This window comes from Theobroma cacao, chromosome 3 (assembly GCF_000208745.1).
Source record: "Theobroma cacao cultivar B97-61/B2 chromosome 3, Criollo_cocoa_genome_V2, whole genome shotgun sequence".
Taxonomy (NCBI): domain Eukaryota; kingdom Viridiplantae; phylum Streptophyta; class Magnoliopsida; order Malvales; family Malvaceae; genus Theobroma; species Theobroma cacao.
In genome coordinates, this window is record NC_030852.1 from 832363 (window position 1) to 845487 (window position 13125).

Below are 13125 nucleotides of genomic sequence, written 5' to 3' on the forward strand. Positions count from 1 at the left end.
TACCATCCTTTTGATAATTTGGACCGGCACAAAGATTTAGTGCGAAGTAGATTATCAAGTTACAAAAAACAAATAATAGTTCTGATGCTAAACTGCATTTCTGACAACAATCTACAACCATGTTTTCTCCTGATTAATTACAGTTGATGTATGAAGAACTTTTCCAATGTAATATCCTAATGAAGATTCGTTATCCCTCTGAAATCAGCTAACGATGGGAGTTACTAATAGTAACACAATTTGAAGAAGCTCTGCGAGCAGCTGCCCGGTAAATACCAAGTGCTCTATTCAACAAATCATAAACTTAAAACAGACAAAAGGAAGATATAGGCTAATGCTGTGGGCTTTCCTTTGCTCCATCTCCACTCCTGAAGTTGTTATTAGTTTTTTCCTGAAGTTGTTAGTATATAAGATTTCAATTGGCAGGTTCGTATCTGCAAACGCAATCATATATCTTTCCTTTGATCAGTTTTTCTGCCAACCTCTGATTCTTCACCATTGCGAGCTGCAAACAGAGTATTTGTGTTAGGTTAAGGGTCACGAGAAACCTCTTAAACGTATATTTTTGCAAAAGCTGAAATGCTGAACTATTTTCTACCCTCTCCACTACATCAAGTGATTTGCTGAGGATTACCAGTGTAAAAAACCCTAAGCTAAAGAAAAATCTGATACAAAGATTCCGCTCACTGATTATTCCGTCAACTAGAGAAAAGGCTACATATAATTGCTTCAATAGAAAATCACAGAACCATACCTTCAGGGCTTCACATTTGAACTGAGCATTAAAGTTGGTGTGAAGAGCTCTACCCATCCCTTCTAAGATAATCTGCACAGCAAAATGCATGATTTCTCTTATTCTCATGACAGATGTAAGCAAGTCAGTGAAAAGCAAGCATCAGAGAACAAATAACATACCAAATCAGCATCTTTGGCTGCTGCAGCTAGCTCAGAGCTGACCTGCCGTAAATCTATGCATGGGCTCCCACACCCATTCTCAACAACCATCAAAGGAACTGAAGATGCATTTTCTTTAGAACCATCTAATGTATTGTTCATTGCATCCACCAGAAGACCTCCAGCTTCAGCAGCTCTGCGAAGGATATCACAATGCTGTGGACTAGAAGAATCAGCTTACCATGTTGAATGCATGATGGTAAAAAGTACAACAAAAGCTGAAAAGCTAAAACTAGAAATGAAGCCATTTATATGTCTCTGTTGCATTAAAATTATGATTTCCATTTTCTTTCATCAGAGCCCAATCTCTGCTAGAAAAGTCTTGTAAACTCTCTAGTTAGATGCAAGTTGTCCACTAATTCATCTATAATTCAAGTTTATATGTGAAACTGATTCCCTCTTTCTCTAGAATTAAATGAGAGAACATTTCATGAGATGCTTCAAAAAACGTATTCAAATAAAAAATAATGTAGAAGCGAAGTGGAAAGGAAAAGCAAGCAATATCAAGAAAAGGCAAACCTTTGCAGCCTCAGCAACGATATCAGGAAGCTCCATAGCAGTTACATCATTCAGTGCAGGAAGAGAATTTGCAACCAAAACAACCTGCAGAAACATCTCATTATAAGTTAATCTGCAATTTAAATGGTAAGGAAACAAGATAAAGCCATTGCAGAAGATAACCAGTCCACAAAACAAGATTGCTATTTCAGTTCAAAAGGTAAGGCATTTTTGTGCAGCACAATAATCATCTTCAGAAGAGAATAATTATACTACTTAATTTATGACACAATGCATTGAAAGAGTACACAGATACATTTCACACTGACAATGGAGGGCTCAGAAGTGTAAAGGACTCAACTACTTGAGGCAATCTCATTGTGCAAGTCATTATTCAGTGGAAGATCTTTCACCAGCACAATAAAGAGACAAACTTACTTCTGTTCCACGCCGGATGAGTTCTCTTGCTAGTGGAAGCATGCCCAGGACAACATCAGCACCTGAGTTGTCCACAAAGAGTAAAGCTCTCTTATGGGGCTGAGGTTTCTTCCCTTCAGATCCCAACATTCTTTCCTTAAAGAGGTCAAAATCATCCACCTGTAGTACAGAAACAAAGAGTTTGTTTCTGAGTTTTTTTTCTTAACTGAATTTTCTATTCAATAAAAAATACAGTGCAACTCAAGATTCCTTAAATATATTCAATTTTTTCTGCACTCACCCGCCAAGGTCTTTGCATTTTATTGCGACTCATCCTATAAATTTCAATAATTGTTCCTTTATGATAGAGATCAACACAGGCACGGGATCCCCAGTCAAATATATTTGCAGCTAGAACACCTTCAATTAAGGTAAGTAACCTTGCCTCCTGCATATGAGGAGAATTAAGAAAGGTCAGCAAAATAGTAGGAAAGGCAGGGCATTACAACTGGTGGATGGTGGTGTGAACTATGTGACCTCAACCAAAAATCCAATTCAGAATTTATATCAAATGATCACATATTCACATCTGAGTCTTTTGCCTGATACAGCAGTTTCATACCTATAATAACATTTTTCAGATAAGAATGAATAAACTTGAAGCAAGGTTATTTTACAGCATCTGATATAATTTTTTCAGTAAGTACAAGCTCCTTCAATCAGGAAATAAGGAAAAATTCAAAGTTACCATACCTCATCCATACAGTCAAGCTCCATCAACAGATCAGGTAAAACAGCAAGAGATGCCTCATTTTCCCTGTTGTGATCGGTGAAACAGTGATAAGTGAATGAAGTTTAACTAAGATCCCAAGAAACAACATTGAATGACCATCTTTGTTGCATGAATTTGGTAAGATAAATCATGAAACTGTACGAGTATGGCTGTGTAACTACTAGTGTAGGCAGGTATTTGGACAAATATCCAACTAGTTTTAATGCCCTTTTTATCTCCTATGCATAAATGCTTGGGAAATCAAATGTTAAAAGAGATTAAATCACATAATGTATCCACATAGACCTACCTTGGTAGGGGAGAAGACAAAAGTTATATTTTGCTTTCCTACTGGGCTTATCTTTGAAAACATTAAATGTCTTAAAAATAGTTTAAATGGTGTTTCCCTTCTTCAAATAAATGCAAGCAGCCAATGCAATTGCTCAGCCTCTTACTAAACCAGTTCTGCGAGAAAAGAATAAGCAGATTTTTCATTTTAGTAGCGGAAACTCCACCTGTCCTGATTAGGCTTGCATTATAGAAAAATTTTTCTTCATCAACAAATTTGCAAAATTTTATTAATTAAAAAACCACTAGAAATATACCTAAATCATATTTAGGTGTTAAAACACTTTCATATTTTTTAAGATCAAGTTAAGTATGGTACATGTAATTTTTTATGCTCATGTATGGAGAAACAAGAAAACAGATGTATTGATGCAAGGTATAATGAAGGACGCACACCTACATAATGTGCGTGCACACATAACATATAAGATTGCAAGAAAAGTGGACAGCTAAGTTTTAAAAAATGAAAAAGCATTTTCACAACTTGGTTCAAATGCAGGTTACCTCTGTTTGATACTTCTATAAGCATCAAGAAATTGAAACTCCCTCAAGCACTCTTCCCTTAGTTCCAAAAGATTAGCCAACCCTAACTTCCCATATGCAGCTGGCTCCTCCATCAACCTATTGGTTGGGCGTAAAAGCAAAAGCATCCAAAAGTAAAAGTTCAATTTGTCTCCAATAACTTTTAGTTCAACAAAATTTAGGAACAATAATAAACTGTGCCACAAGCTTTTTGAAAAGCAGCATTTATTTTGATCTCAGATAAAAGTTTCTAAGCAAAGTGACCTAATGTGATTTTCAATTTGAAATTATTGCCTTTCCCATGTTTCTCTTGTTTTATAATGAGCCTCTACAATATAAAAAAAAAAAAAAACCTCAGCTACAATCATGATATTTTTCCATCTAGGGGTTGACTAGATATTACCAGTTATCAACTAACTATATATATATATATATATATAAAAATCATTAGAGTAAGTCACCTCGCCAAGTGAGCAGAGAAAGCACGTGCAAAAGCGTCACCTCTTCTTTTAGCATCATCAGTTCCACCTTCACTTGCCACTGCCTAACATATATGACAAGCTCACAAATTATACAATAGTTCTAAGAGCAATTCAACTTCCAATTATTTAAACTAAAGTCCTTTTAATATGGCCAAAGAAAGCAAGGAGAATACTTTTTCTTTCTCTCTTTCTCCTTTTTTTTTCTTTGTTTGAAATAGGGAAATTTCGTTTTTCCTGATCCTAAATCAAGGATTAGGAGAATGCATTTTAACCATTTGAAAGTTCAGCTGTCCTTAATCTTTGACTAGTTCTAGAAGGAAAACTACAGCCTCCAGCTTATATGATTTTATGTTTTCATAAACATTTCTTATGAAAATTGACCCAGGTATCAGTAGGCACTAGGTTATGTCAGGCAAATGCTCAAATTGTTATTTTGAATTTTGAATGCCATTCTGAAATGCTATCACCAATCAGTGACATTGAAGTTGTCAAAACTCTACCAGAAATGGCTCCTCTCTTAAAATACAATTGGCAGATCTTTCATGATTTAGTCACTCAAGGATTTGCCTTGCTCACTTGAGAGAGAGAGAGAGAGAGAGAGAGAGAGGTAGGTTAGTTATATTANGAGAGAGAGAGAGAGGGTTTTATAATGTTTAAATTACCTTATCAACAAGGTCTGGCAAGTGCTCCGAAAGCACAGTGAACCAATATCTGAAGCAACATGTATTTCCAAAATAAGCTGCAGTCTTGAATAAAAATGAAGCAGCATATTTGAGGTGCATACTTACTCTAGCTCACTGTGATCTGAGAGATCAATTGTATTGGGCTCATACCTGTTTGCATGTAATTCAAGATATGAGTTTAAACAATTGCACGGACAGATAAAAAAAAATATTTGTATGATATAGTATATTTCATAATGCAAATATTTTCTCGCAGATCATAGTGTGCTGCATTAAGTTGACAAAAGAGTAGTCAATACCATTCAACTTCTTCACATATTGTTTGTAGACCTATATCTATATCTATATATATATATATAAACAGAACCTATAAACTACTGGTCTTTTGTCTAAGCATTAGCAGGATAAATGTGCAAAATATTATAGGTACTATAAATAAATAAAAAAAAGAATAGGATCAGAGATAGAATACAGTGAGGAACACCAAAGTGTAATTTACATACATTTTTGGGTTGGCTAATAATGGGAACACCTCCAAAGTGGGAACAAGATGGAGAACACCAACATTTAAAGCACTCGCATCAGAGCGCAAAGTACCACCTTTGGAAGAGGGAACTTCAAATCCTCCAAGTCCTGTGGTTCCAGGTGGAGCCATTGGTACTGGTGCAGTAATCTCAGTCCCCTTCAACACAAACTTTTCCATCCAAGAAATCTGCAGTTAAACCCACACAAATTGGGTGTGAGGCCAGGGGGGAGAACAAAAGCTCAAAGAAAGAATTTAAAAATGGACAAAGCCTTAGAGATCATAGAAAAGAAGCATAAGGGGAAAAAAAAAGAAGCCTCTGTTGGAAAAGCATGAGATCTCATGATTGAAATGAAAATATTTTCTGTTGGTCCACCTTGCTTCTATAGAAAAAATTACAGATCAAGTTTATGCTTCATCAGAAAGGTTCAACATGTCGTGTCCTAATATAGGATGAATGAAGCCCAAATTTTGGAAACAGCCATCCAAGAAGAGAAATGTTCATATACCTCATTAGCCCTAGCATACACTAAGAAAATTTAGGGAGTACTCTAATAAATTAAATGGATAACCTTCACCTATTTCCTTTCTTCGATTTAACAACAGCAATATCTAGATTTCAATCTTGGTAAGTCATCAATATGTTCTAATCTGTCTGAGTCAGTTAAGTTTTTCTATAATAGTCCACTTTTACTGGACATATTCCCACACAGGTGCTTTAGGAATCAAGTCTTTATGTTGCCTTAGAAAAGATAAGATTCTAGGGAATCATTATAGTGGAGATGCTTTTGCAACTTTTAATTGTTTAATACACTTTCTTATGCTATGCATAATAATAGTTGCTATCGATCCTGGATGAGCAGAGTTTATATCTTGACTAACAATACAATAGGTTGCTCCTGTTATCCACTTTTAATGGAATATGTTCTTTGGGTGCCAAAGTATTCCTCACTTGAAAGCTACTCCACATCTCTACCCCTATTCAATTATCCCTTTGTGACAAAAATTGAGTCCATTTTACTTTCTTCAGCCATCCCAAATAATTTTTCCACAACTAGAAGCATGCAAACATATACATTTTTCGATTCTAAAATTTTGCCCTTTATTTACTGTAAATTATTAACTTAAAGAAAAAGTTCAAGAATTATCAAGACTAAAATAAAGTAAAAGGGTGCAAAAATCAATGAATTAATTATTACATCTAAAACTTTGTTTCATCTAGGCCAAAGTATATGCATCCAAACCTTTTGTTTTTATATTTCTAAAGCAGGATCGAAGGTGAAAAGTTTATGTGATAGAGTGTAAGCAGCATTAACTCCGTGATTCATTGTCTCACGGGAATGATATTTTTACCTATTTTAAGAAATAGGTTCTGCAGAACCTTTGTATTTCAAATACTGAGCGAAACATGAAATTTCTCAAATTGACAGATAACAGAGAAAACAAGGTAAAATAAGATCTCCTTGAAAGTAATAAAGAAAGAAAATTGATGTACAAAATAAATACTAAAATTTTAAATTTCCCGAATAGGTAAAATTGACCTTTGAAAGTACGATATCAAGATTTGTTAATATACAATGCTCTACCTGATTTTTCTTCTTGGAATATTTTAAAAGCCCAGAGTTAGGCCCAGAGTAATCTATATGCCAAGACTAATTCATTTGAAATCAACCCCCCATACAGAAGATTAAACCTTGAAGATTTTAAGAAAATAAATATGTAAAATGTTTTCAATGTAGTGTCAAACCGAGGTCGAGAGGCAAACCCAAATCCAACCCGTTTACTACAACTTAGACCCAACCCAGGCCCATTGATCTCTAAGGGGTTGATAGACTCAGGCCAGATATCACAAAATCCAACTATACTTGCCTTTTCATTCAAGTCACCTAGTGGTGGTCCATGTATCTTTCCTCCTGTGTATGGTGCTCCCATTGGGAACCTTTCAACTAACTGATGCACCATCAAGTCATCAAGGCCATGCTTCTCATAACTCATAAATGCACCTAGAGCTCCCAAAAACCCTTCATGTCGCAAGAACATAGCTTGTGCCTCTCCTTGTGACCTAGACCATAGATATAACATTTGATATTTGTGGAGAGTACAGTAACTACTCATCAACAGGAACAGACATGGACAAACTTGAATAATAAAGAGAGACACAGACACTTACCAGAAATGAACAGCAAAGGAGATTGTATCCATGGTATACGCATGTCCCCTTATGAAAAATCCTCCAAAAAAGATACGCTTAAGCCCAAACCGAAGTGCATTTAAGTAAGATATCTACATAGCAGAATTACTGAAATCAGCAGCAGAAAGACATCTAACAACATAAGGAACATCAATATAATTTATCTGATTGGTTATGTAGGAGGTTGAATGGCAAATTCACAATAAAAACTAGTTAATATACAAATAAATTAACAAGTTTGTTCTTAGAGGTGAAAACATTTTCAAAACGCCCAGCAAAGGAATTGTTTTTCACAATATAATTCTTCACCTTCTCAGGGTTAAGGAAAGTGGCAATTATTGCCATCATATGGGAGGGAGGATGATCCTTGAAGATAATTCAAGCAAGACTTTAAGCCTAATCCCATTACCAATTCCTTAGAAAAGGGAACAAAACCAATATATTTCCAATCAGGTAATTCTACTTTACATAATGGTTTGTTTTCATGATATTAACCTGCCCGATATTATATGAAATCATTCGCAAGAGAGACAAGGAAATATCTTCAGGTCTGTAGTCTTCAAGCTCCTTCTTGTCAGAAATAGCCTTGCCAAAACTTGAAGCTATGGTTGACGCAGAGAGACCAATCTGTGATGATTTAAGAATAGAGGGTGGTAACTATAGTGGATATCAAGAATGAGCAAGTAGTCCATAAATCATAGAATTGACGCATCTTATATTTGCCCATGCCTCTTACATATTTTGGTAACAGATAGAAAAGATGATAAGTAAGATATACCTTAGAGTAATCCATACCACCATAAATGTCCCCAACAAGCATGTCTATGGTCCTATTGTCTCCCCTTTGACTCAACTCGAGCAGTTCATCAAAACTGAAAAAGGGGATGAATTAAGAGAAAGGCCTGCATAAAATTATATACAGAGAAGATGTAGCATCTTGGGATAACACAAAATGGACTAGGAGATTAAAACAACCTCTTGCACTTCGTTAGCAGCCTTCCCAATCCCCAATAAGTTCCACCTCCAACATTCGTTCCGCTAACACGTTGAAACTTCCCATCCCCATCAACCTTCACCAGGCCAGGAGTATAGATTGTTTTATATCCTAATCAAGCTTATGTCCCAAGCAGCTTGAAAATGAGGGTAAAAGAAAAAAAAATAAAAAAAATACCTTTATCATGCTAACACCAGATCCAATATTAACAAGAAGATAGGGGAACAGATCATTATGGTCAAGCTGAACAAACTCTTTGTGGCCCTCCATGTGTGTGAAAGCTTCATGACGAATAGCCTGCTCAGTTACAATACCAAATTTACATTTGAGATGTTTGCTGTAAACTATTGTAGCAAGCATAAATTTTGTAAAAGTATATGAAAAATACCCCCAAACATATATTTTGAAAACAATTTTTTACACCAATGCATGTTTGGATAATATATAATCTGGTTTAGGATTATAAATGACCTTAATTAATCTGGATAATCAACAGTTTGCTCAATTTTCTACCCAACTTCTTCCATAGCCAGGATAGCCCTCCTCAAGAATTCCCAAGATTGCAGATTACAAAATAATCATCAATTCTACACACTTTAGGAACTATTACCACAAATGAACAAATTATTTTTTCACTAAAACTCTTATAAGATTGGCTATCTCACTACTGTTGTATAGATTTGCCCCCCATGAAGATTCTCAACCGCTTCAAGAATATACTACCAGCAGCTTTTTCTGCTTAAACAACAGCCATTTGGGAACTCTGTGTTCAATGTTCATCTACATGAAGAGTGCTAGACAAGACCACATAATAATTAGTATGCGTTCATGAATTCATCAAGAAGACAGAACAGCTTAATTCTATGTATTCAACTTCCAATCTCGACAATCAACCAAACATAAGGATCTTTGTCCACCTGTGTGTACAAGTTGATAAAGATGAAAATGGAATTTTAATGAAGAATTGACCTTAAGTAAGAAATTTGCTCCTGCCACAAGACAATCCATTTCATCTTCTTTGTCGATACTGACCCCCAGCCTTTCTTTGAAGAGGTCTGCAAACTTGTACGCCCCGCCCCCTGTGGCCTTCTCATAAACTCAACTTGTTAGGAGAACTATGCATTTAAAAAAGTATAAATGTGAAGTGGTTGAAGCTATTAACAATTTAAACTTTAGTTAAACAATTCTTATAAGAACATTTGACCTTATCATTGCAATTATTGCTCAAGAACAAGACCATTCTCAAAATCAATGAAATATTTTGATAGTTTTTTAAAGAAATATCAGGAAAAATACTCATAATATAGCTGCTTAAGTAAAATGAACCCTAAAAAAGACTGCTAAAATATTGGGAAAATGAATGGTCAAGAACTTGAGCCAGGCCATATAATGAGCCATGTAAACTCAGAATAGAAGAGATGGTATCTTGTATGAAGAGTAAATTAACAAATAGCAGCAGAAATGAGACAGCAGCATATACAGTAAGGGGTAGTCCAATGTTTTTCTGTCAGCATAAGGAAAAAATTGCTTAGAACTAGCTGGACATTCAAATTGCCAAAGTCAAATGAGATGCCATGCATATTTTACTATAATAGACATTTTGAAAACAAAACTTTAATACAGGATATTCTCTGCAATGCAATATAAAACTGGTGCAACTTCTACAGATTAGAATGTAAAAATGCTATGAAGAAGTCATAAAAACAAAAATACCTTGATAACTGCATTTTCATTGGCTGGGGCCTCAGAATTCCAATGGTGGGAATCAATTCCTATTAGCAAAGAAGGAAGGAAAAGAAGAAGACTAATCAAAAAGGCTGAATGGAATTACTGAACATAATATGTTAATGCAGGTAAAAAAGCCACAAATATGATGCTACCAGCATGTGCACTCTCTAACTTTCCGAAATAAGAAGACCGAAGAAAAATGAAAAGGGAAAGATATGCAGATGCATACCGCCACGGTGAAGCTGCTTGGAAGAAATAAAATCCAAACACTCATTTAACTTGCTTGTCTCAAACTTCACAAAATGAAGCCTGCCACCAAGAATGGGATAGCTTCTCCTGTTACCATTTGAAATACCCAGTCTTTCCTTAACAGTTTTCTTCCTCTTGTCATCAATTGATCGATCTTCATGTCTTGAAAAATACACCAACTTAATGAGAGAACCTGAAAAAACAGATGTTTGAACTTTTGAATGTACTGGAAGAGGCTGCAAATAATTTCTTTCTAGGTTTCTTGTTCTATGATTAAAGAACCATTGCCATCGAGCATAGAGAGAAAGAACAGAACCAACATGCACAGGTAGGGTGGAGAAAGGGAGGGAAACTGTTACAGCAGGGGTCTCATTTTGCTGTTAAAACAGTAATGACTTACAAATGTCATCTTAACTCTTATTAAAGAAGTTAAAATGCTGAAATCAGAAGCAGGTATAAGGATTTCTTAAAGAAACAAAATATAATAATCCAAATCAAGCATTAATTCCTTCAGATATAGTATTATCAATCTTCTCCCATTATTAATTCCACGATAATTCAGACTAGAGTTGGTATTGCAGAACTTCCTCCTCATACATAAGGGTGTGGTTGAAAAGGGGGAGGAGGAGGAAGAAAAAGGCAAGAAGAAGAGGGAAAAAGAATAGCATGCATGTAATTAGATATATGACATTGACCACACAGGAAACCCAGCTTTTCTCCATCTCCATTCCCCCAAAGAATGAAAGGAAAAAAAATCCCAGAAAGCAATAGCCAACCATTAAAACAAAAACCAATTCCAAATGCAAAAGCATTCCAAAACCATCCAAGAAATACCAACACATAAAGAACTTTAAAGAGAAGAAACGAAGGGTTGAATCAAAAATGATCACACCTCCAATATCAAGAGCCAAATGAGAAATATCATCAGACTGATTAGGCAACAAAATGGTAGGATCCCTTTCCTCAGAACTGCCCTGGATTGCAGCCTTGCTAAGGTCAAGTTGAGGCCTTGAACCTGACCTGTGAATGGAATTGCTAGCAGGAGGAGCCATATCTCGCTCACCTCCCTGATTGTTATTGTTACTATTCTCCTCCCCTCTCACCACCAACCCTGCCTTGTCTATAACCTCTCTGTTGGTAAGGTTACTATCACAATTACTGTCCTTATTAATATTGTTTTGAATGTCCTCAGTCTTATCGTCAATTTCAAGAACTTGGTCTCCACTTAACCCAGCCATTAATCCAACAATATTCTCACCACTTGCTGCCTAACCACACCACCCCAACTGTTTTTTGGGGCAGAGACTTTTTGGTCACTTGTCCTGTACTCAATTTACCAAAATCATTTTGTTACAAAGAAAATACTACAAATAAGTAATTCATTATCCAGATCAATAAGCAAAAATATGAAATGGGGTTGTTGAATTGATAAAAAAAGCTGAGCAAAGTGGGCTGCTTTGGGAATTCACAATAAGATTGACTTAGACCCAAATTATAAATAAAGGGTGCAAAGAAAAAAAAATAAAAATGGATACTGTAATTTAATGAAGGAAAAGGGCAACAAGAAAAGTAACCAACATTCAATGATCAAGATAAGCATCCCAAAATCAAAATGGAAAAGCAAAATTCAACCCCAGATAGTGAATTGGCTAAAAAATCAAAGACAAATAGTGAAAAGTCCACAAAAGAATGAGATATGGAGTAGGTGAGAAATTGAAGACTTGGAAACCAAAAACCCAAAACGGGTATGGAATTGCCCAACCTTTGAAACCCTTTTTTGATTGGATGATAACTGAGTTGAGCTGGTGAAAGGCAAAACACGGGAACCGGGATCGTGAGAACCAAAGGAGAAAAATTGAACGTACGACAATACTTTTCACACTGGGATTGGGTTACCGGTCGTGGAGATAGGTTTGAGTGCTACCCGAGAGGAAAGAGCGTAATGTTTACTTCCCACGAGTTTGGACTTTGGACTGGACTCTGTCTTTTGACTCTCGGCGCCGCCTAAGAAATCCATTTCTTTTGTTTTTTTTTTAATCATTAATTTATTTTAATTTCTTAATTTACTTTTACCACTCTTATTTTATTTTATTTTATTATCATATCTTACGTAAAGTGACATTTTCAACGGATATAAATATTTTGTGATATTTTATAAGCCAATAATATATGACTTAACAAGTTAATATAATCATATGATAATTAACGTGATCAAATGCATGATCACATCAACTATTCACACGTTTTGTTAAGATTAAAAATTTATTTAAATAGATAAAAGAACAATGATTTAATTGAAGAAAAGATATAATTCAAAAATATTTTGCTATTTAAGCCTAACATGTAACAATGGTGCCAGCCTACTCTCTTCCTTTACAACCAAAAAGCTAAATGCAGCATTAATTGTGATAGCTTTATAGATATTGAAAGCATTTTAATGAACCTCCCCTCCCCTTACCTAAAACCGCAGAGCAAGACTTGTTTCAATGTTTAATTCATTGCTCCATAATCGGCCTGAAGGATGAGTTGAAGCTTTATACACAAGCAACCATCCAGAAGAAGCTTTCATGGAGATGGGCAATGCTAATGCAGCCATTGCATTTAAAGGAGGTCTCGCCACATTGAAGCATCCCATAGGACCGCCGCACTAACTTTGGTCGTTTTCTTTACCTTTAATTGGAATAGGAACCACCATATTTTGCACATGATTGGAATTAGATTACTAGCAGCTAAGTAATACCTAAAACTACTTTATCAAACATAG

General features: G+C 35.4%; 1 protein-coding gene across 1 annotated transcript; it reads right to left on the minus strand.

The window, feature by feature from the left end:
- On the minus strand, nt 60-12346 carry LOC18603917 (pantothenate kinase 2). Its single transcript, XM_007036173.2, has 23 exons — nt 12124-12346; nt 11254-11683; nt 10342-10554; nt 10098-10156; nt 9354-9470; nt 8562-8681; nt 8366-8460; nt 8169-8262; nt 7886-8017; nt 7370-7482; nt 7069-7261; nt 5180-5388; nt 4782-4826; nt 4656-4704; nt 3973-4055; nt 3494-3610; nt 2623-2686; nt 2171-2317; nt 1891-2049; nt 1474-1557; nt 916-1110; nt 755-826; nt 60-505 (listed from the first exon to the last, which is right to left on the minus strand). Exons 2-23 carry the CDS (start codon nt 11597-11599, stop codon nt 416-418), a joined length of 2796 nt encoding a protein of 931 aa, XP_007036235.2. The 5' UTR covers nt 11600-11683; nt 12124-12346; the 3' UTR covers nt 60-415.

What these genes read in the sequence shown, in the direction of transcription:
- LOC18603917 (XM_007036173.2), bottom strand. Translation starts at nt 11,599, where the DNA reads ATGGCTGGGTTAAGTGGAGACCAAGTTCTTGAAATTGACGATAAGACT. An exon ending in ATGAAAATGCAGTTATCAAG is followed by an intron (nt 9,471 to 10,097) that starts GTATTTTTGTTT and finishes GTTTATGAGAAG; the next exon opens with GCCACAGGGGGCGGGGCGTA. An exon ending in GAGCAAATTTCTTACTTAAG is followed by an intron (nt 8,682 to 9,353) that starts GTCAATTCTTCA and finishes GTAACTGAGCAG; the next exon opens with GCTATTCGTCATGAAGCTTT.